General features: G+C 45.4%; 2 protein-coding genes across 2 annotated transcripts; both read right to left on the bottom strand.

Moving 5' to 3' along the window:
- Positions 1–6: 6 nt before the first annotated feature.
- Positions 7–7,035, bottom strand: LOC311143511 (THO complex subunit 6 homolog). The gene is made up of 13 exons (XM_084179339.1): positions 6,900–7,035; positions 6,463–6,554; positions 6,170–6,234; positions 5,853–5,956; positions 5,690–5,727; positions 5,477–5,525; positions 5,244–5,315; positions 4,926–5,028; positions 4,739–4,788; positions 1,271–1,333; positions 783–893; positions 542–670; positions 7–251 (listed from the first exon to the last, which is right to left on the bottom strand). The coding sequence occupies exons 1-13, from the start codon at positions 6,912–6,914 to the stop codon at positions 171–173; spliced, it is 972 nt and encodes a 323-aa protein (XP_084035465.1). The 5' UTR covers positions 6,915–7,035; the 3' UTR covers positions 7–170.
- Positions 7,036–9,180: 2,145 nt separating this feature from the next.
- Positions 9,181–22,336, bottom strand: LOC311143366 (uncharacterized protein). The gene is made up of 14 exons (XM_084179207.1): positions 22,138–22,336; positions 20,648–20,902; positions 19,983–20,078; positions 15,217–15,402; positions 14,995–15,081; positions 14,823–14,885; positions 14,386–14,418; positions 14,183–14,296; positions 13,816–13,954; positions 11,700–13,645; positions 10,776–11,504; positions 10,561–10,644; positions 10,222–10,329; positions 9,181–9,887 (listed from the first exon to the last, which is right to left on the bottom strand). The coding sequence occupies exons 2-14, from the start codon at positions 20,893–20,895 to the stop codon at positions 9,833–9,835; spliced, it is 3,888 nt and encodes a 1,295-aa protein (XP_084035333.1). The 5' UTR covers positions 20,896–20,902; positions 22,138–22,336; the 3' UTR covers positions 9,181–9,832.
- Positions 22,337–22,554: the final 218 nt, after the last annotated feature.

Genomic DNA, 22,554 nt, shown 5'->3' on the forward strand with positions numbered 1-22,554 from the left:
GATATGGAAAAGTGATCAAAATATTTTATTATCATAAAAAACATCAGGATGAATCCTGGAATGGGCGTCCTTTGGACAAGAGAGGCATGCGTTTTATGTACAGAATTGTGTAGTACAATTAATCAAGACATACCACATTATGAGCTTAAAATCGGGTTATATGTGTGTCCTCAGAAAGACAGCGAGAAGGTTCTGTAGGACAGGTTGGTGAATACGTCTATCTGGTGACTGCTTCCACCTACTGTCAGCACCTGGAACAGCAAAGACAACAGAAGACAACATGTACTGAGGCGTCGATGTGATGTGGACAAAACAATTTATTACATTTTAGTCATTAGTATACTTTTTTCGTACTGGTATCCCTTGGTAATCGAACCTACAAACCTGGCGTTGCAAGGGCCACGCTCTACCAACTGAGCCACACAGGATTTATGAACGAGAACAGGAAGACAACAAGGGCGATGAGCGAAGGAGGACATTTAACCTGAGGGGTTGGATGAGTAATATAGAGTGTTCAGATGGTCTGTCTAACGACTCTCACCCTGTGTTCAGTGCTGTTGAGGTTCAGTGCCAGCGTGTTGAGGGAGTGGGGGGTGCAGGGGATCTGAGCCTTTACCTCTCCCCCCAGGAGACAGTGGGACACACACTGGCCTTCACCCACCGACAAGATCTACAGGCGGGGGGGAGAGGTCACAAATACACACACTGAGAGGAAGAAAAACCCATAAACTCTCTTTCTCCCTTCCTACACACAGTCTGACCCACCAACACTCTTGTCTCACCATGTCCTGGTAAAAGTTGGCTTGTCGCTGGCATCCGGAGAGAGGGAAGATGGAGGTGGGTGACATGGAGCGGAGGTGCCACAGAGAGAGGGATGGGCCTCCTCCACAGAGCTGGTGGGGAAGAATAAGGGACAGGGGTTAGGGAGAATTATTTAATTACATTAAAGGAGATCAAATTGCAGGAGGAAATGCTGAGTAATGTTACAGTATCTGCATTGGGGGAAAAAACATTTCAGGCATCTCGACTTTTCTTCCTGAAGGAGTAAAAGATAACAGCGCGAGACATTCCACAGGTGGAGTCGACCTTGGCGACTGCTCTAATATAACGCCACGGCAACCACACTGATAACAACATAAGTGCCGCATTTCAGGCTGAGGTACTGAACAAGTCTGGACAATGTCTAGAAAGATAGAGCTCATCCTATGGGGAAGGGACTGTTAATGGAGAAGGAAAAAACAACTAAACACAAGGGCTGCCCTTTCCTCACCATCCAATCAGAGTCGGTTGTCAGGCAGCTGATCCACTTGCCATATTGGGGGCGGGCACAGTCCTAGGAAGAGAGAGAGGGCGTGAGACAGAAGTGAGAGAGTAGTTTCATGTGTATTTTGTTCCGCAACCTGCAGAAAGGTGCCATATAATAGGGATGTCAAATGTTCAGCCTGCTGCACAGGCCCTATGAACACTCTAGTTTAGACCGCCTGTCTGGTTAAATTGTGTTTAGGAGCATTTTTTAATCTCTAAATGGTTAAACTAGTGAGAAATGTGTGATAATTGAAAAAATCTGTTAGTTTGCTTAAATTTACTATCATCTTAAATTAAGATAATTATTTTGCCATCTCTAATTAAAGTCTATTATACAATTTCCATGATATGGACAGTATGTGTGTTACTACATTACACAAGCTAACGTTTTGACCACATCGAATTGGGGGGGGGAATTACCTATCCTTTTACCTCAGATTGGTGATGTTAGTATAAAAGTTTATATTCAACACGATGACAAAAGTTCAATTGCAGTTTTGTACTGTAGATTATATCATCAGGGTCGCAGGATTTAGAAGGCAGCCATCATTTTCTTTCTCAAATGTCATGGATAATTTGGGGGTTCTCTCTATAAAAGACGCTAGCAGCACACCAATACACAGACTTAAATAGCAACCAACCGTTGTCACTGTTGATATCCTATGGAGGGTCGTGATTAGTTGAAAGTGTTTTTTCCCCTTCTCCATGATGGCAGCCTCCCGAAATATATATAGAAGCCATCTACAAATTCTCATCTAACCAACAACGTATAGGTTATTCCAAGTTTCCATGTGGCCTTTGAAGTGTTAGTTTAAACAGCGCTACACCCAACGTTTTCTATTGATTTCAGCGTGATATCGATGGAAGTGATTAACAAAAAAGTATTGCATTACACTTATCACGTTGGCGACTCACTTGCATCAAAATACAACTTCAAAATGTAGCAGTATTCTACAAATTGTCCTCTAACCAGTGATGCACACATTATTTCCAGATTCCGTGTGGTTTTTGAGCTGTGTTAGTTTTAACAGGACATTCAGCATTACTATTACATTTTAGTCATCAAGAGCAGACGCTCTTATCCAGAGTGACTTACAGTAGTGTGTGCAAACATTTTCGTACTGGTCCCCCATGGGAATTGAGCCCACAACCCTGGCGTTGGAAGCGCTATGCTCTACCAACAACCTCATCTCCCTCCTCTCGCGCAATTCATTTCAACGTGATAATCGATAGGAGTGATTGACAAAACATTGTACAGTCGTGGTCAAAAGTTTTGAGAATGACACAAGTATTGGTCTTCACAAAGTTTGCTGCTTCAGTGTTTTTAGATATTTTTGTCAGATGTTACTATGGTATACTGAAGTATAATTACAAGCATTCCATAAGTGTCAAAGGCTTTTATTGACAATTACATGAAGTTTATGCAAAGAGTCAATATTTGCAGTGTTGACCCTTCTTTTTCAAGACCTCTGCAATCCGCCCTGGCATGCTGTCAATTAACTTCTGGGCCACATCCTGACTGATGGCAGCCCATTCTTGCATAATCAATGCTTGGAGTTTGTCAGAATTTCTGGGTTGTTTGTTTGTCCACCCGCCTCTTGAGGATTGACCACAAGTTCTCAATGGGATTAAGGTCTGGGGAGTTTCCTGGCCATGGACCCAAAATGTCGATGCTTTGTTCCTCGAGCCACTTAGTTATCACTTTTGCCTTATGGCAAGGTGCTCCATCATGCTGGAAAAGGCATTGTTTGTCACCAAACTGTTCTTGGATGGTTGGGAGAAGTTGCTCTCGGGGGAGGTACCATTATTTATTCATGGCTGTGTTCTTAGGCAAAATTGTGAGTGAGTCCACTCCCTTGGCTGAGAAGCAACCCCACACATGAATGGTCTCAGGATGCTTTACTGTTGGCATGACACAGGACTGATGGTAGCGCTCACCTTGTCTTCGTCGGACAAGGTGTTTTCCAGATGCCCCAAACAATCGGAAAGGGGATTCATCAGAGAAAATGACTTTACCTCAGTCCTCAGCAGTCCAATCCCTGTACCTTTTGCAGAATATCAGTCTGTCCCTGATGTTTTTCCTGGAGAGAAGTGGCTTCTTTGCTGCCCTTCTTGACACCAGGCCATCCTCCAAATGTCTTTGCCTCACTGTGCGTGCAGATGCACTCACACCTGCCTGCTGCCATTCCTGAGCAAGCTCTGCACTGGTGGTGCCCCGATCCCGCAGCTGAATCAACTTTAGGAGACGGTCCTGGCGCTTGCTGGACTTTCTTGGGCGCCCTGAAGCCTTCTTCACAACAATTGAACCACTCTCCTTGAAGTTCTCGATGATCCGATAAATGGTTGATTTAGGTGCAATCTTACTAGCAGCAATATCCTTGCCTGTGAAGCCCTTTTTGTGCAAAGCAATGATGACGGCACGTGTTTCCTTGCAGGTAACCATGGTTAACAGAGGAAGGACAATGATTTCAAGCACCACCCTCCTTTTAAAGCTTCCAGTCTGTTATTCTAACTCAATCAGCATGACAGAGTGATCTCCATTCTTGTCCTCATCAACACTCACCTGTGTTAACGAGAGAATCACTGACATGTCAGCTGGTCCTTTTGTGGCAGGGCTGAAATGCGTTGGAAATGTTTTTTTGGGGATTAAGTTCATTTTCATGGCAAAGAGGGACTTTGCAATTAATTGCAATTCATCTGATCACTCTTCATAACATTCTGGAATGCAAATTGCCATCATGAAAACTGAGGCAGCACACTTTGTGAAAATTAATATGTGTCATTCTTAAAAATGTTGACCACGACTGTAGTTTGTCTGTCTGTTTTGGTGACCCATGTACCAAAATGCAACATTCCAAAATGTAGCCGACTGTGTTCTGCAGGTTTTCCTCTAACCAGTGATGTAAAAATATATCCAGTTTCCATGTGGTTTTTGAGCCTTGGTAGTTTCAACAGCGCATCCCCCCCCCCCCCCCCCCCCAAGTAATATGATTACCATTGTTGCACATGTATCTGTAGATAGTACATTTTTTGTTTAAGTTTTCAATAGATCACTGTTTCTGCATATTGATTATTGATTTTGACAATTTAAAACTTTTGACATTGTGCTATTTATTAATATGTCTTGTCAACAGGAAGCAACAACAGCATCATTTTCAACTTAAATTTTAGGAATATATCAATTGAACTTTCAACATTAATTTCCATTGGTATTGTACTTAAATCAGGTAACAACTCCTTCATGAGTACAAAAATATGCTGTGATGTATTTATTTTGATGATAACAGAAATCACCAAAACAGGTTTGCCCTGCCTACATATAAACATGTTTTTGGTGAAACAAAATGACTTTTGCATTTATGAAAGATGCTACATTATAACTTCTGTACATATGGAGGGTAGGGGCAGGCACCCACCCATCCCAATACCTTACCTCATATTTGTAGACCTCAATGCAGTGCACGGATTGGCCGGTCCTGCAGTCTGGAGGAAGCGTTCAGAGAGTGAGATACATGACAACACTACAGTATAATGTAATACAGCCATGCATTGATTCCAAATGTGTCAGTCACTGACAGCGGAACCTGAGGCAGTGATGGGTTGATACATCCGTCACTCACCCCATATCCTGACAGCGCCGTCCTCACCCCCAGAGAGGATCTCTCCCTCCCTCTCTCTCACACTCAGACAGTGAATGTAGTCTGTATGACCCTGAAGAACTGACTGGGGGAGGGAGGGAGAGAGAGCAATAAAGAGATTGAACATAAAGGTTAAGTGTGGGATAGCGAGAGAGGGAGGGATGAAGAGAGAAAGAGAATTGGAAGAAAGAGAGGAAGAGAAATTAAAAGAGATGTAACAACAAATAATATTTATATCAATGTTCAACATCACATGGCTAAATCTTGAGACAGAATCGCAGCGATTAATATTTCTCAAACCTTAAAGACGCCACTTTCCAGATCCATTATGTGGATGTTATTGTCCCCTCCACCAATCACTAGACTGTTCTCCTGAGAGAGAGAGAGAGAGAGAGAGAGAGAGAGAGAGAGAGAGAGAGAGAGAGAGAGAGAGAGAGAGAGAGAGATATTACTCATATGACTCATGACATTAATTTAATAGAGAACTTGTCTCAGTGGAGTGAGGTACTTAATGAAAGTGTCTTTGTACTCACTGTGGGATTGACGGTCATGGCATTGATCTCTGGGATCTCCAGGCTGGATCTGCAAAGAGGAGCATTTATGAAACACACTTGTTGGCTACAAGCATCAGACAGCAAAGACAAACATCTGGAGATAAAATAACCAACACACATGTACACAGTCCACACACAGACACACTTTCTTGTGTTTTCTCAAAACAAACTTACGGCTGATTGGTGCCTTACTTGTAATTTGGCCTCCTTGTCCAAGCAGCCTTGGTATTCTGGGAGAGAGACACAAAGACTTGGTCCATGTCACATACCGTCATAGACTGTATAGAAATACATACTGTTCACAATAAACAGCCATTCATTTTGGTATGCTTGCTTTATCTTGTAACGGCCTTACCCGCTTGATAAGCTCCGCCCAGCTCCAGGCGCTGATCTCGCCATTGCCGGCACTCAGGAGGTGAGAGTCCGTGGAGAAGAGAGAGAAGACGGGCCCCTCATGAGCTGAGAGAGAATAAACGCGTGAGGGGAAGAAAGACAGAGAAAGTTAAACAATAGAAGAGGGTTAAGAGGGGCAGCCTGGGAGAGACAGGTGTCCCACTTAATCTAGGGATGAAGGATGAGATACAGCATGTCTTGAAAGCTATTTCACACTGGTGTTCTACCATAAAGAAGCAAATAGAGAAGGTTTGAACACATCAACGGCAAGAGACTGACCAGTAAATGTGAGGATGGGTTTCTGGCTCAGATCTGTAGCATCTGGGCTAAGTGCTGAGGAGAGACTGGGGAAAATGATAACATGAACAGAATAGCATTTTACTGTAAAGAACCAACGTAAATAAGATACATGGGACTTGTGCGCCTCAGATAAAAATGTGCTTTATCCATTCAAACATTTAAATGACCAATATTTATTGCAGGACAGGCTGATTACATCATCTCTGTTTACATCATTGTATTTGGCACTAGTCAAAGTGCAAGCAGCCAGTAAACTGCATGTCTGGTCTCACCTGAACACCGCTATCTCGCCGTAGTTGTTGCCGGCGGCTAGGAAGCGACCACAGGGAGAGAAACTCTGGGAGAACACGGTCATGTGGAGTTGCTGGACGAAGAACACAGTGACACATAGCTAATGTAATTAAGATATCAGACTTATAAAAGCAATAGCAGCATTTTAAAACATATTGAATGGGCATGATACAGCTAGCTAGATGTTTAACGTTACAGTAACATTAACTAACAAATGTAGCTAGACAGATGACTAATAACATATGTATGTAAGCGTTCATGTAACTAGTGCAAACGAACTAACTAGCTACGATCACATTGCTAGCAATCGTGTTACTTCGCTATCTGAGCAGGCGTCTTGATTACCGTTGATTACATTACTATTCCTGATATGTTCAGAAGAGAATAGTGTAAATGCATAGTTGGTAGAAACTGTTACCTCGACAGGACCCATTGTGCAGACGAATATACAGTTTTAAGCGTTAGAAAATATAAATATTGTTGAGCTCAACTTCTGTTCGCGAATTTGTGTTTCCCATTTAAACCAAACAGTCGCCAGAATATGACGTCAGAGCACATTTTACAAGCATTCTGGGACATGACGTCACTGAATCCACAGATAGAACAATGAGACAGATCTTTCACCGGATGTATAAATGTGAAGCATCCCGTTGGCGTTTCCACTCACTACCAAATATGGTGATGAGAGGAAGCCCAGTGGCCGGCAGTGGGAGAAGATAGAGCGAGATGGATTTTGGTCGACATTCTGCTAATTTTCTTATCGGTTAAACATTTAATCAGTTTTCTGTTTCCAAAACTAGAATATGTAACAAACAAAGTGGACTGCGTTTTGTAGACTTTACCCTTAGCCAAAGTTTCTAAAAATTGCTTTGTTTAGGAGTGCAAGGGCGAATTGAGTTATTCCACACATGCACTTCACATAGTAGACGTTCCCTTCTTCTTCAATGAGGTTTAACGGCGGTTGGCATCCAATTTGTTGCATTACCGCCACCTACTACATTGGAGTACAACTCCCTCATATTTTGCTTGAAAAATACAATAAAAAAATACCCTACCATCTAACACTACACTCACAAATTCAAAATTATTATTCATAATTAACACCACCCTTCTCCACTATTTAAATATATTCATTCCTACCTCATGCCCTCAACCTGAAATGATGGGACATCACCGCTTAACACTCCCTGTAACTCTTCTGATGTCAAGTCTCGCACACCCAAATACCTCTCTGCAGCTGCCACCACAACCTCAATTTTCTTTGACTTACGTTCCATCCCTGCAGTACAATTAATAACCATTGCTATAAACGCTAAAAATCCAATCTTACTGAAACACTTGTTGGCCTATCCCTCTGTACTGGTACATATCTACTACTCTCACCACTCCTCCTCCTCCCCCCCCCCCCTTTGACCCCTCTTCCTCTACTTTCTTCACTGCCTTCGCATATGACAACTTCACTACTCTTACCCTGGAAACCTCAACCTGCTTCTCTCGCACGGGACATTTCTGATCCCCAGCCCCATGGCCACCCCTACAATTAGCACATCAATCATCAATCAATTTTATTTTATATAGCCCTTCTTACATCAGCTAATATCTCGAAGTGCTGTACAGAAACCCAGCCTAAAACCCCAAACAGCTAGTAATGCAGGTGTAGAAGCACGGTGGCTAGGAAAAACTCCCTAGAAAGGCGAAAACCTAGGAAGAAACCTAGAGAGGAACCAGGCTATGAGGGGTGGCCAGTCCTCTTCTGGCTGTGCCGGGTGGAGATTATAACAGAACCATGCCAAGATGTTCAAAAATGTTCATAAGTGACAAGCATGGTCAAATAATAATCAGGAATATATCTCAGTTGGCTTTATACCACTACTTTCCCCAATGCTACACATTTCTTTGTCTCATGCCCTTCTACACACTTCTCACACCTTGGAACCTCCCTCCTACATACTGCTGCCACATGCCCATAAGTTTGACACCTGCAACATCGTAATGTATTCAGCACATAAGCTCGTACAGGATAACTTATATATCCTAACTTCACTTTTTCAGGCAAAGACTTAACTTCAAAACTCAAAAGAACAGACTATGACTTGTTTCCCCACTCTAGCCACCCTGTTTGCGTCACACCAAGCGACGAGCATCACAAACACCGGGAAACTTCCCCTTCAGTTGGTCCACTTTTACATTTACTGCTTCCCCAGTAATCACTCCTTTCAATGGCGCCCTTTTCTTGAGAGCGAAACAATTCACAATTCTTTCCCCCATTTGTTAAACTCTGAGTGCCTTCTCCCTCTGCCCAACAGAAACACGTTCCCTAACGGAAATATGCAAATAAATGCTAAAACACGCCAATAGGCTCTCATTAGCTCGTGCTTGGCTCTGCCTCCTTGCTTGTTCTGCCCACTATGATTGATTTGCTCCCATTGGAAACGACAGGCTCTGGTCTATCTTGGGTTAGTTATAAAAAATCTTTGTAGAGGCTGTGGTCGCACCAGAAATACTATAAGAAAGAAGTTGCATTTACTCTTGAACCATCAGTAGCTAGGTTTACATCCAATTGGCAACAGATTTTTATGAGAATGTTCTAAAATCCGCATAAAAACAAAACGGTAACTGGCACGAGATTTTAGATCTAGGTTGCGGAGATGACTTACAAATGATTGCATGGTTGAAAATCAAATCACAACCAACACAAATGAAGATACAACTTTTTATTATCATTCATTATTTTCACAAAGAGAAACAAACCAAGAGTTGCAGTTTCTAATCAACATACATGGAAACAGCACGTAATCCATTCGGCGATAACCAAAATACAGATGGGTCATATCTACATGTAGAATAACGCGCAAATACAGAGGGGCAGAAAAAGCGCAGTGAACGTTACTTTGTTGTTTTTAGATAATTTAATAGGACTGTGTGCGTGTGCACACGCTGTGTGTGTTTTGAGTCTGTAATGCTTCGCTCCAGTCTGTATGGGTCTGCACAGATGTTACTGTGCTTAACTTTTCTGTAACGGACTCTCCTTCACCAACCATTTAGTTACATTTCTTCCTTACAGTACAGCATAAAACAAAATGTACAGAAACCCTTGACTAAAAGCAGACCTCGTGGTCTCTGTTGGGTTTCAAATTCTGCCTACCTTCTTTTCCTGTGGCGCTATCCTCATGCCACAGAATCAACAACAAAGCTTAATTCACTCAGTCATTCACAGATCAAATGTCCTCAACTACCCCTCCCTTTAATATCCAAATGGTACAGTCCAGTTCAAACCAGGCCAGAAGTGTTTGGGAAAAACCTGAGGATCGAGGGGGAGGGAAAGTGGCAGTTACATTTCAGAGTGAAGGATCATTTTCTTCTCCTACTGCTTGGAGATCGGCTTGGGGACTGTCTGCTGCCACTCCTAGAAAAGAGAGAGGGAAAATAACCAAATAAATCGGTACAGACAACGCCACAATCATGATTGACATACAGTAGTTGCTAGAATAGTTTGTTTACATTTTAGTCATTTAGCAGATGTTCTTATACAGAGCGACTGACAATTAGTGTATTCATTTTAAGATGGCTAGGTGAGAATCAGTTGTAGCAAGTATATTTTCCCTCAATTAAACATTAACATGTACTTATTTCTCAAAACCTGTACCTTCTGTTGGAGTCAATCATTTTAAAGATGAGCTGATTTGTCCTATAGGAACACAAACATATTTTGCCTTCAAATTGCCTAGTTGGCTACTGACCTGCGGGTGGGTGGGGAATGTGCAGGTCGCCTCTGTCTGGGTGGAGAGTAGCTGAGGGAACGAGAGTCTCTCAGCGAATCAGCTGGCACTCTGTGAGGTCGCGCCAGGCTGGAAGAGACAATGACAGAGGTGTCCAATGTCAAAGATCAACTGGTTCCTGTATGTTACAGAAATATTCCAGACTTCTGTAATAACATTACTTCAATTAGATGTACATCATAACGAGAAGCATTACAGTATTGGAGTTCTGGGTCACGAATCAATGGAAATAATAGATCTGTAACAAATTGTTAACATTATGTCAGCATCAATTCTGGTGGTCCTAGTCTTTTTGGTTACCTCTTTTTCTTGTCTTCCTTCTCGCTTTCAGAAGAGGATGAGGAGGAGGAGGAAGAGCTATGGGCAGCCGCTATCCTGGCATCTCTGGGAGAGAGAGAGAGAGAGCAGGGGGACATTGTAAAGAGAGCTCTATTTAGGGCATTTCTATCCGCAATGTTCAATATATGGTGATCCAAATGTAAAACACATGTCAATCATTTAACACTCCTCCTTACCCTTTTCCCTGCTCTGTCTCAGAGTCAGAACTGTCTGATGAAGACGAGGAGGAAGTTGACGAGGAGGAGGAAGATGATGAAGAGCTGGGGCTACCCATCTTTCCTTTCTTGTTCTCTTTGGCTCCCTTCTCGCTCACACAGTTCTCAGTCCTGACTGGTCGGTCTGTGGGGTGGGCAGCGCCGCGCGAGGGGAGCACCGCAGGTGATTGGGTCCTCGAGGTGCCTCGTAGAGAGACTCTGGTCTCTGAATGACTGAGGGCCTGGGGCGACCTGGAGCGGGGAGGGTCAGAGTGCTGTATTTCTTTGGGGTGGGCTCTGATTTCTGATTGGCTGGGAAGGGGACTGGTCTCCTTGGAGGGGAGCGGTGAGGGGATGGAACGAGCCTTCCTTCCTCTGTCTCCCCCTTTCTCTCGCTCCTCTCTATCACTTCTTCCATCTTTCTCTGCCGTTGGTTTCATCCCTTTTTCTGCAGTCGTCTCCTTCCTCTCTCGGGCCGGAGAGGGGGATGAGGAAGAAGAACCGGAAGAGGACGAGGCAGAGCGACGGGGCGGGGGGACCTCTTTAAGAGGTTGGCGCTCTCGCCTATCTTGCTCTTTTTCACGTTCCCGCTCTTTTCCCCTCGCTCTCTCCAGCTCTCTATTCTTCTCTCTCTCCTGGTCTCTCTGCCTTTCTCTGGATAGCGAGTGGCTGCTTCTCCTTTGTCGAATGGGAGAGTGGGATCGCCGGGACCTGAGGGACGAGAAAAATACACCAATTAAATAAACAATTCAGAATCTGGTTTGGCATTCTGAGGTCTTCGCAGATTTCAATTGAGTTATTTTTGATTCATGTACACAGGAAGTTGTCCCACTGTGTGTGATGTTTGATTGATGTGTGTATAGTTGAGTTGCGTTTGATTTGGTGTGAATAGGTCCGGGTTCCTACCTGTAGAGGGGGCTGCGTCTTCTGGGGCTCCTCGACCTGCTCCTCCTGGCTCCTCTGTCTCTGGAGCGATCCCTCCCTCCTCTATCCCTCGCTCTCTGCCTCTCTCGGTTGTGCTCTGGCTCCCGGCTGCGGCTCCGCCGTGGGGCGTAGTGGCGAGTCGGGGAGCGGGACAGAGGGGAGGCTCTCCGGGTGGCGGCTTGTCGTCGGGGGCTGGAGGAGCGAGTGGGGGGGTCCTGGTACTGCCGTGGGGGGGTGCGGCGAGGGGGGGAGGGCCGTGGGACAACTGCTGCGGGGGCTTTCGGAGAAGGCGCCCTCCTCCTCTCCCACTCTCTCTCCTGTTCAGAGGGGCTGTACCTCTCTGCCCTCCTGGCCTGGCTCTTCACCCCTCCCTCTCTCTCTCTTTCCACTTCAGTGGGGGAGTACCTCTCACCTCCGCCTTGGGGGGCTCCTCTTCTGGGAGGAGAGGGTGGAGGGCTGGAGCTCTCTACCTCCGTGGGGCTGTACCTCTCCTGTCCCCTCCCTCGCTCCTTCTCTCCGTCTGTGGGGGGGTTGTGCTTGGCAGCAGGGGGCCGGTGGGAGGCAGCTGCTTTTTGGGGAGCAGGGGGCGGGTTTTCCCTTTCAGAGAGCGTGATCCTGTCCCCTCCTCCTCCCGTTCTCTCGCATTCCTTCTCTCTCCCTATAGCTCCCTGTCCGTCACTCTCTGAAGCGCTCTCTCTGCTCCCATTAGCCAGATACCTCTGGAAGGCGGCGCCTACAGCGGGAGGGGAGATGAGAGAGGGGAGGGCTTTTTTCGCTGGGCCGCTCTTCGCCACGGTTCCCTTTTTCTTCTCTCCCTCGTCATCGGAGGATGAGGAAGAAGAGGAGGATGATGATGAGCCGGAGGAGGATGAGGAAGATGAGGAAGAGCTGTTGCTGTCACTCCCGCTGCTACTGCTGCTCTCCTTCGCTTTCTCCTTCTCTCTTTCCTTTGCCCTCTCCAACTCCTTCTCTCGCTCCTTTTCCAGCAGGCTACGGTCTCTGTTCTCCCGCCTGTTGTCCTCCTCCGTTTGTCTTTTTCTTTCCCTCTCTACTGCCCCCCTCTCTCTGTCCCTCCTCTCCCCCTCACACTCTCGCTCCGCGCGGAGGTCTTCAGACAAACCGATAGACGGATGTTGTTGAGTAGAAGAAGACAGTCTGCCGGACCTCTCTCGCGCTCTCCCTCCATCTCGGTCTCGCTCCCTCTCCTTTTCCCTTTCGCTCTCCCGCTTCCTCCGCTCCTCTTGTTTCTCCCTCTCTTTGTTCAATTCCCTCTGCCTCTCTTTACCCCTTTCCTCCGGTTTCCTCTCTTTCTCCCTCCTTGCCTCGCGCTCCCTTTCTTTCTGCCGTCCGTTGGTGAGAGGTGATTGAGGGACAGGGGATGTGGAGTCACGGGATGAGTTTCTACCCTTGCCTCCATCGCTTTTCCAACTAGGGGGAGATCCTTCTTTCTCCTTCCCTCTCCCCCTCTCTCTGTCAGCTGGGGCTCGGGGAGACACATTTCTTTCCTTTCCTCGCTCCCCCTCTCCACTCCTTCCTCTCCTTGCCCCCTCTCTTTCTGGAGATGGAGACAAGGAGTCGTCGTGTCTTTCTGGTTTGTCCTTCTTTCCGCTCCTCTGTTTCCTGGTGTCGGGTTGTTTCGGGGGTGGAGAGGGGGATGAAGAAGAGTCGTGTCTGCTCCTCTGCAGCATTGTTCTCTCCTTTCCTCTCTCCTTCTCTCGCTCCCTCTCTCCACTTCTGGAGCGCCTGGCTTTCTCTCGTTCCGTTCGAGGAGGAGGAGAGGGGGACGAGGAGTCGTGTCTCTTTCTCGTAGGCTTCACTTTCTCACGCTCCTTCTCTCTTTCTTTCTCTTTGTCCTTCAGTCGCTCCTTTTCCCGTTCCCTGTCTGCCCTCGGTCGACGTTCAGGGGAGCTGGGATACCTGGGAGATCTCTGAGAGGGAGAGAAGGAAAAAGGAGGTAAGGAGAGTGAGGTGAGAGGGAAAAGGAGAATGAGCGAGAGTGCTGGAGGCTATTGATTATGCCCAATTGACACAAAACAGGATAGAAGGTTTTGAAATGGTAGAGGGAGCTGATCACCGGACCAATCACAGGTGGTCTTACCGCTCTGCCTCCCGGACGCTGTGGACTCCCATCCTCGCGACCACGCCCCCTCCTGTCAGGAGACAGCCCCTTTCTTCCCTCCTCTGCTCTCTTGACTGGCTGGTTCTGCTGCCTCTCTTTCAGCAGGGCAGGGGATTGGCTGATCAAATGGAGATATTGCATGAGAGATGGAATAACAGCATGGGGTGCAACTTAAAACTCTGCCTTGACTTTGAAGTTACTGAATTGAATGACTAGAATTGAGTAACTACGCGAGTAGGGTTGCACATTTTCTGTAACTTCGAAGAGGATTTGTGGAAAACCTGGGAATTTAGGGTAAGTTACGAGTCTAAATTGTGAGTCATGACCTCTGGTGACCCGGAAGTACCTGTGAGCAGAGCTGGAGGACCCAGTCCTGTGGCGCCGTGTCTTACTCTGGGGCGGAGTCTCATTTTCACTTCTCTTGCGTTTCTTCTTGGATGCCTGCTTCTCGTCTGAGGAGCTGAGAGGGGGAACAAACAAAGTCTTTCAGTAAACACATACACACACACTCACACACACACACAATGAACCACGTTATGTAGGACCCACCTCTCTTTGTCATCCTTTTCTTCTGACCCGTCCCTAGAACAGAGAACACAGAGTCTATGTTCATTAAGCTGAAAAAAGGTAAAGGCTCGCACAAATCACACCGATCGTGAATTTAGCGTTTGTCTGTCGATCGTTCACACCCGCTGTAGATGTAATTTTTCACATGATTCTACATGTAAAATCGGTGCACACTCGGTTCGCAAATTACGTTCAGAGTTGCTAAGTACTCTGGGCCAGCAAACTCTATTGGTGTATCTGAGCCCCAAGGAGTCCTCGCTAGCACAGGTGATCATCAAGCTGTAAGCATGCACATCCTTCAAACAAGAGGTTCTAATCCACTACAAGTTAGATGTTCTGAAATAACAATATCAATGTTATGACACTACGCTGGACATGAAGTCCATTAACTGACAGCAAAATGAAAAACAAATGGAAACCTTTTCTTTTTCTTCTTCTTAGTTTTCTTCACCCGTCTAGGAGAGGGGGAGGGGCTCTCTGAGCTGAGGAGAGTAAAGTGATCTGTCAATCAAATAAGCTATGCATTCTTTTTACGCACGCACACAAAATAGGAGTGTCTCATTCCTTCATTCTTTCTCCCTCTTCTCTCACCTGTCTCTGTTCTTGTTTTTCTTCCTTTTCTTCTTGCGGCTCTGTTTTCGGGCCGGGGAGTCCGAGCCCTCTGACTCTTCTACCAGCCTGAGAGAGAGACGGAGAGGAAGAGCGAGAAGGTAAGTAACAGAGGGGATAAACAAAGGAAAACCAGAGTTCTATGAGTAAGGCTAGCTAGGAGAACCACACACACACACACACACTTTTCCCCCCTTGACTCACACGTATTTCTGCTGCTGTTGCTTCTCCCTCTCCAGCCTCTCCTGCTCCCTCTTCTCCTTCTCTCGCTCCTTGCGCTCCGGGTGGAAGGAGGAGCCGTCTACGTAGTCCGTGGCGATGCCGAACGCCGCCCTTAGCCGGTCGTTCTTCTGCTGATTGGCTGCAGCCAGGGCGTGAGTCTCTGTCGCCCTGAGGGAGGGAGGGAGGGGGGGGCATTGTTCAATAGGTTCTATTATTGTCACGCTGGGTTACTCCCCAAAGAGTGGAACAGTGGTGTTTCACCACCTTGTTCAATAGCCAGCAACTGTGGGAAGAGCCACGTCATCACGCAACAGACGTCATCAGAGCACGCAACAGAATAGTGTACTGCCTACACTTATTTTTATGAGATCGTTTTAATTAAATATGTTTTAAGTCATAGCTGAAGTTTGTATTGCTATTGATTCCGCGACGCGTCAGCCTTCACGGCTGGGACCGCAAGTTTGTGTCACTGATTCCAGTTAGCTGCTAGCCATCATGAAAATGGAACAGGCGAACATTAGCAGTGCTAGCCCACCAGTGTTTTCATCCACGGCTACAAATGCTTCTGGTGTGAAAGGATTTCAACACAATCACAAGATGAAGATAAGGTGGAACTGGAAAACGGACAGGGATTTGTCTGCCCTAAATGCACCACCATCAAGCATATTAGGGATGAGATCCTCCGGCTGTTAGCTCGGCTCCGAGATAATAAAAACCTGCTTTGTAAGTACACCAACCTTGCTGTAACCCAGACAAACCAAATCTCTGTTTTAAATGCCTCCTATAGCAAAGCTGTTGATGAGTCGGGCGGCGTTGATCTGTCCCAATCCAACGGACAGATGTTAAGCTCAACTCCGCAGCCCATGGGAGACTGGACACAGGCGTATGAGATCGGGGAGGCAGTCTGGCCACCCATCTGTCCAAAAAGACCTGATCCAGCTATCAAACAGCTTTGCCTCGCTTGAGACGGACCTAGCAGCCCCGGGAGTCAGCACGGATCCTGGGTGTATACTAACAGCCCTCCCCCACAGCAATCACAGTTCAGCAGGTCGTTTCCCCATCGGATTCCATCACTACCACAATCATTGTGGGCAGCTCGATGGTGAGAGAGTTTGGCCTGCCTATGGTCTGTGGACCGACTAAGGTCCACTGTTACCGAGGAGCCAGTGTCCATGACGTCAACGCTCTCCTGCCCACGGTTCTGGCCAACTACTCCAATATTGACACCGTCACTCACGTAGGTTTTAACGACCTTCGTTTTAGGCGATCTGAGGGAGGACTAGACATTTTTTTTTTAAAGACCCTCGTTAGCACAGGGAAGATAATAATTATCTCTGGCCCCCTCCCGTGCTACCGAAGGGGCTTGGACCGTTTCAGCCGATGCTGCCTTAAACGAGTAACTGAAAAAACTTTGCAACGGCAGAAATGTCTCTGTGACAACTTTGATTTGCTGTGGGCGCAACCAGCACTTTTTAAAAGAGACGGGATTCACCCTAATCGCAGGGTTTCCAATTTCCAAACTGTTTTAGAGACTGACAGGTAGGGTCTGGTAGTGCTCCAGTTCTCCCTGTCAGAATAAGCAACAGAGGACTTGGAAACCATATCAACTCCTATAGAAATGGCACCTTAGTTATTGTAAACTAATTTATGTTATTTTGACTCTGCCTTCTAGTGAGTTTATACAAACTGTCATCTCCTACCATTCTGATAGATTGGAGTGTCAGAAAACACGGTTCTAATGTTAATAATTTGGTTGTTATTCCATTGGTTACCTCTAGGCAGATGCCCCAGGGGAAGAGTGGTCCACACTCATTGAATACGGCACTCTTAAATGTTAGCACAATCACTAGTAAAACCTCTTGTGAATTACCTAATTACTGAGCGCAAAGTTGATTGCATGTTTCTCACTGAAACATGGCTGTCTTCAGACTGTAGTGCCGCTCTTATTGAAGCCTCCCCCCGGACTACAGCTTTTCATAGGGAAAAAGGGTGGAGGGACAGCCTCTATTTTTAATAATGCTCTCAGCTGTAAGGACATTTCATTTGGTGACTTTGGGTCTTTTGAGAATCATGCTATACGGTTGAAATGTCAGCCACCAGTGCTGGCCATAACCCTGTATAGGACACCAAAGCATTGCCCCACTTTCTTTACCGAGTTCTATATTGTCCTTGAGAACTATGATAAAAATCAATGTGTTGGGTGATTTTAATATTCATGTTGACACAGATACCGACTCCAAGGCCATTGAATTTCTGAATATTTTGAGCTCTATGGACTTCATCCAACATATTACTGGGCCCACCCATAACCACGGCCATACTCTGGACCTGATTATTACCAAGGAGCCTTCTATTGACATATCCTCCATTGTTGATGTTGCTTTATCTGATCACCAGTGTATTTTTTACTACCTTGTTGCCCATAGCACAGGGTAATACTGAAGACATTAAGAAATACTATCTTACCTCTCTGAAGTTCCTACAGATTTTATTGAGTGTATGAACAATACTCCATCACCTATTCTGCCTTCCTCTTGTGATGATTTAGTTGATAACTTTAAAAGCAAATTAAGGGCAACCATTGATGCCATAGCTCCAGTAAAGTTCTAAAAGGCCACATCCAAACGGAGAGAGACGTGAGGAAACTAATAAATTAAAGAGAAATTGAAAAAAAGCCAGAGCGGAAGTGGAGAAAGTCAAAGTTGCAGGTCCATTATGATATTCTGAGAGAGCAACTTGGCATATATAACAAGGCAATTAGAAATGCCAGACGGGCTCATTTTTCTAAGTTGATCACTAATAATCAGAATAATTTGAGACTGCTGTTCTCAACCACTGATGGCCTGATAAATCATACCCCGCAAACCTGTGAACTTTCCTCCACATCAAAATGTAATGAGTTTGCAGCATATTTCAGAGATAACAAACATTAGGCTGGGTATCAGTCAAGCAAGACCTGATGAGAAGTTTGATGATATGTGCCCTAGCCTACCATGCAAAGGCACTATGGATTTACTTTCCCTGGTTGACACAGACATGCTCAGGAAAGTGGTATCAGAGCCTTCTACCTGTTTTCTCGATCCTATACCCACCACCTTCTTCAAAACAGTTTTTAATTGCATATCTGAAGAAGTGCAAGCTATTGTTAATCACTCCCTGTTCACAGGCACTTTCCAAACTGCACTAAAAGCTACTATGGTGAAACCCCTTCTGAAGAAAAGTAATCTAGATTCTTCAGCTCTTAGTAATTTTCAGCCAATCTCCAACCTTCCATTTTTAAACAAAATTCTGGAGAAATTGGTTTTCAACTGTATTTTTGAAAGATTTCAATCTGGTTTTCAGCACAGAGATAGCCTTAGTTAATGTGGTAAATTATCTTGGTGAGCCAACACAGATGCCAAACAGCTCTGTCCTTGTACTCTTGGATTTAAGTGCTGCATTCGACACTGTTGACCATGATGTCCTTCTGGTTTAGGACATATTTAACCGGTCGAGAGTTTTTAGTCACCCTTGGTGAACATAACTCAGAAAATACATATTACGTGGCATTCCACAAGGTTAGATTTTGGGTCCGGTACTGTTCAGTTGATATAGCGTTATCAGAAACCACAGCATTGATTTTCACTGCTACGCAGACGATACACAACTTTACATTTCTGTGTCACCAGAGGATTTTAGCTCCACGGATAAATTATTAGACTGTATTAGTGATTTAAATACTTGGATGGCTCACAACTTCCTCCAGCTAAATCAAGACAAGACCGAGGTACATATTGTTGGAGCCAAAGCACAGAGCGAGAATCTGGCTGCACATTTTAATTGTCAATAAAGATAAAATACCAGGTAAAAAACGTAGGCGTTATTTAAGATTATGAACTCAATTTCGAATCACACATCAGGAATGTGACCAAACTAGCTTTTTACCACCTGAGGAGCATTTCCAAGGTGCGGCCGTTTCTCTCTCAGGCTGATACAGAGAGACTCATCCATGCTTTTATTACAAGCAGGCTTGACAATTGTAATGCGCTCGTGTCTGGTCTACCCAAGAAAGCGATTGGTCAACTGCAAAACATATAGAATGCTGCAGCACGGGTACTGACCAAGACCAGACAGCACACATTACACTGGTTTTAAGGTCTCTGCACTGGTTGACTGTGAGTTTTAGAATTAATTTTAAGATTCTTCTATTGGTTTTTAAATCAATCCACGATTGTGCACCCCAACATGTCAGACATGCTTTTAAGTTATGTACCCAGTAGGTCCCTCAGGTCATCTGGCACTGGCCTTTTAACTATCCCAAAGCCTAGGAGCAAGAGGCATCCTTTAGTTACTATGCCCCCAGCCTCTGGAATAGCCTGCCAGAGAACCTGAGGGGGGCCTAAACTGTGGACATGTTTTCTTAAAACACACCTTTTTAGCTTTGCTTTTCCTTAAGAGTGCTTTTTAGTGGTTCAGTTTTTATTGATATTCTATTTATTGATATATTTTTTTCATGTTTTTATTTTTGTAAATATTTCATTGTTTTTATTAGTTTTTTCCTGTAAAGCACATTGTGTTGCATTCCATGTCTGAAATGTGCTGTATAAATTAAGCTTGATTTGATGTAAAAGGTTTGTGCAGCCATGCTGGTCTGTATTAGTTTGTGGTGGTCTGTAGTAGAAATGTCACTAGTCTGTAGTGATCACTAGATCTGGGGTGGTTTCACTAGTTTCATTACTCTATAGTGATCTGTGGTGGTGTGTACTTACGATGGTCTCTCGGTGGGGGCTGAAGGCGGCTCCTGCTTCTCCTGCAGCATCATGCGGAAGCTGTTCACCTTCTCTTCAATCTCCTCAGCTGAGTACCTGTTAGTTAGATCAACAGTTAAGACACCTAACTCTCTCCTTCTGCACCCCATGTTTTCACCCTCCCATCCCATCCCCCTCAGAGAGGATTCGATTAAGATGGCCCGGCTGCCTGGAGTTTGCACCGGGTGAAAAGTGATTGCATTTGTTTTGGAGCCGGGTGCCCCAAGTTAAGTTGGTTAAGCATGTGCTGTAATGAGTAGGATTCTGTGTTCACATACGAAAATGATTGGTTTTGATAAAAAATGCTTAAATCTGCCTTCCTAATGGAAACTAGTTTGAAAATGTATTTCATATATATTTTATGGAAAAGCGATGTATGTTTCTAAATAACGCAACATGCTGCATTGTTGACAATATGACAGACCGGTGCAGATTACTGATTTGAGCAGGGCACGCCTTCCTCACCGGCTTCATCCGGTCACGTGAGGGGCCATAGCCCAGTGCAACCCGGGCCAGCTTAATCAAATCCCCGCTCTTACCCCCTACTCTTTCCTCCTCTCTCTTACCCATCCCTCATCCCCCTCTCTTACACCTGCTCCTTTCATCCATCCCCCTCTCTCTCTTACCCCTGCTCCTCCATCATGTCCTGCAGCTCTGCACACTTGACCTCCAGCTGCCTCTTCCTCTGGTGCTCCAGGATCTCTGCGTTGGGCTGACGGTTCAGCTGGCTCTCCAGCCTCTCACGGTCCTTCTCGTCACGCTCGCCGCCACGCTCGTCCCGCGGACGCTTGGCCCGCACGCTCGACAGGTTGCGCTGCACATAGCCGTTGGTGCCGCTGCCTCGCGGCGTGGTCAGACCGATGCCGTTGTACATGGCTCCTCTGTGGAGACAGACAGGGAGGGAAAAGGACAAAGGTCAGATAAGTGTGAGTATTACAGCAATTGGGCCTGGACTGGTAGAGGGCAGGCCTATTTGTCAGTCCCGAACAGACCAGAATTGACAGCCTACAACCAGGTCACAAAAGTCAATCACATTGGGCTGGCAGACCTGGGATGGGGTCAATTCCATTTCAATTCCCACAACCCTGTTGTAAAACATGTTTGGCAATTGTATCTTAAGCCATCCACTCTGCACTATGGAGTTAGGCATGTCAATAAATACTAAATGGGAGTGAATTGGGTATGTACAATGCACAAATAGTTAATTATAACAACCCTCCCCTATACACCACATTGATGATAAACTCAGTTTATCAGTCCAAAAACCCCAAACACCTAGTTGGCAAGTTTGGGTCAATAATGTTTTTATTCAGGAAGTATTTATCTATGATCAACATTTGGAATTCAGTTTACTTGCTGAATAAAACATATAGCTAGCTACCTACAACAGTTAGCTTAGTAGAGCAGAATATAGATACCGATAGCTAGCTTTTGAACACACCACTATCTAGGTAACCAACTAGCTAGCTACTATACCAGGCCACAACACTACGCAGCAGGAAATAGACGAACAAGCCTAGCTAGCTAGTAGTAGGAGATTGGTCAGACGCTGAGATTGCTAAAGAAGCTAACTAGCTACGCACTAAACTAGTAGGGACAAATGACCGGCTAGTTCGGTCTACAATGAACCGTGCATAGCTAGCTAGCGAAATAACTAACGTTAGCGAACCAGCAGGCATTATGTCGAAATTAACTGTTAACTAACTAGCTAGGTGCACTTATAAAGATAACGTTTTGACGCACAGACTACTTTTATGCGCGCCATCTCCCTCAGTGACCAGAAAAAGGAAAGAACCCGAGGCTTGGAACGAGCCCCCTGCCATTACGGGCCAAACTTTGGCCCAAAAGCGGCCTTCGATCTAGGCTAGCAACAAGCTAACTACCGAGCAATGCATACTTGTGGAATGCATCAAAACAATATAGGTAGTTAACGTTATTTGGACAGCAGTCAGGTCATTTTTTTTTGTTAACTAGATATCGAACTCGAAATATTTCAACCCCGCATGGTCGCTAGCAACTACCGTTACGTTAGCTAGCTAAGTTAACGTACAATGTTTCACAACTAGCAAGCCAATTTAGCATGCTAACCAGATAGCCAACGTTTAGCTAGCGTTACCTCTGAGTTCCCCGCGAACGGAGACAATGAAGGGAGCAAATACACGGGCAAAAGCCTAAATAAAACGACAATCGAAACAAAAGAAAATCTAATTCAAGTACTTCTTCGTAAAGCAAACACCTAGTGCCTGCGGATATCGTCACTGGTTAAACATCGGGGGGAAACCACGCGTGATGATGATGGCGACCCCAGACTCCGCGTCTAAACTACGTTTCCCATGAACACTTTTCTTCTTCTTCTTCTTCAAAGTTTTATGGCAGACTACACCTATTGGTGTAAACACTTTTCACCTTGTTGACTTGATGCCACAAGTAACAACAACCCTTAGTATGAGTTTATCTGCTGTATGAGTAGCCTCCTGTAGCTCAGTTCTTAGAGCATGGCGCTTGCAACGCCAGGGTTGTGGGTTCGATTCCC

Source organism: Coregonus lavaretus (genome assembly GCF_964263955.1).
Source record: "Coregonus lavaretus genome assembly, chromosome: 2".
In the NCBI taxonomy this organism is placed as follows: Eukaryota; Metazoa; Chordata; class Actinopteri; order Salmoniformes; family Salmonidae; genus Coregonus; species Coregonus lavaretus.

What these genes read in the sequence shown, in the direction of transcription:
- LOC311143366 (XM_084179207.1), bottom strand. Translation starts at nt 20,895, where the DNA reads ATGTACAACGGCATCGGTCTGACCACGCCGCGAGGCAGCGGCACCAAC. An exon ending in AAAAACAAGAACAGAGACAG is followed by an intron (nt 14,886 to 14,994) that starts GTGAGAGAAGAG and finishes TACTCTCCTCAG; the next exon opens with CTCAGAGAGCCCCTCCCCCT. An exon ending in AGCGTCCGGGAGGCAGAGCG is followed by an intron (nt 13,646 to 13,815) that starts GTAAGACCACCT and finishes TCTCCCTCTCAG; the next exon opens with AGATCTCCCAGGTATCCCAG.
- LOC311143511 (XM_084179339.1), bottom strand. An exon ending in GGCGAGATAGCGGTGTTCAG is followed by an intron (nt 6,235 to 6,462) that starts GTGAGACCAGAC and finishes CATTTTCCCCAG; the next exon opens with TCTCTCCTCAGCACTTAGCC. An exon ending in CAACCGACTCTGATTGGATG is followed by an intron (nt 894 to 1,270) that starts GTGAGGAAAGGG and finishes CTTCCCCACCAG; the next exon opens with CTCTGTGGAGGAGGCCCATC.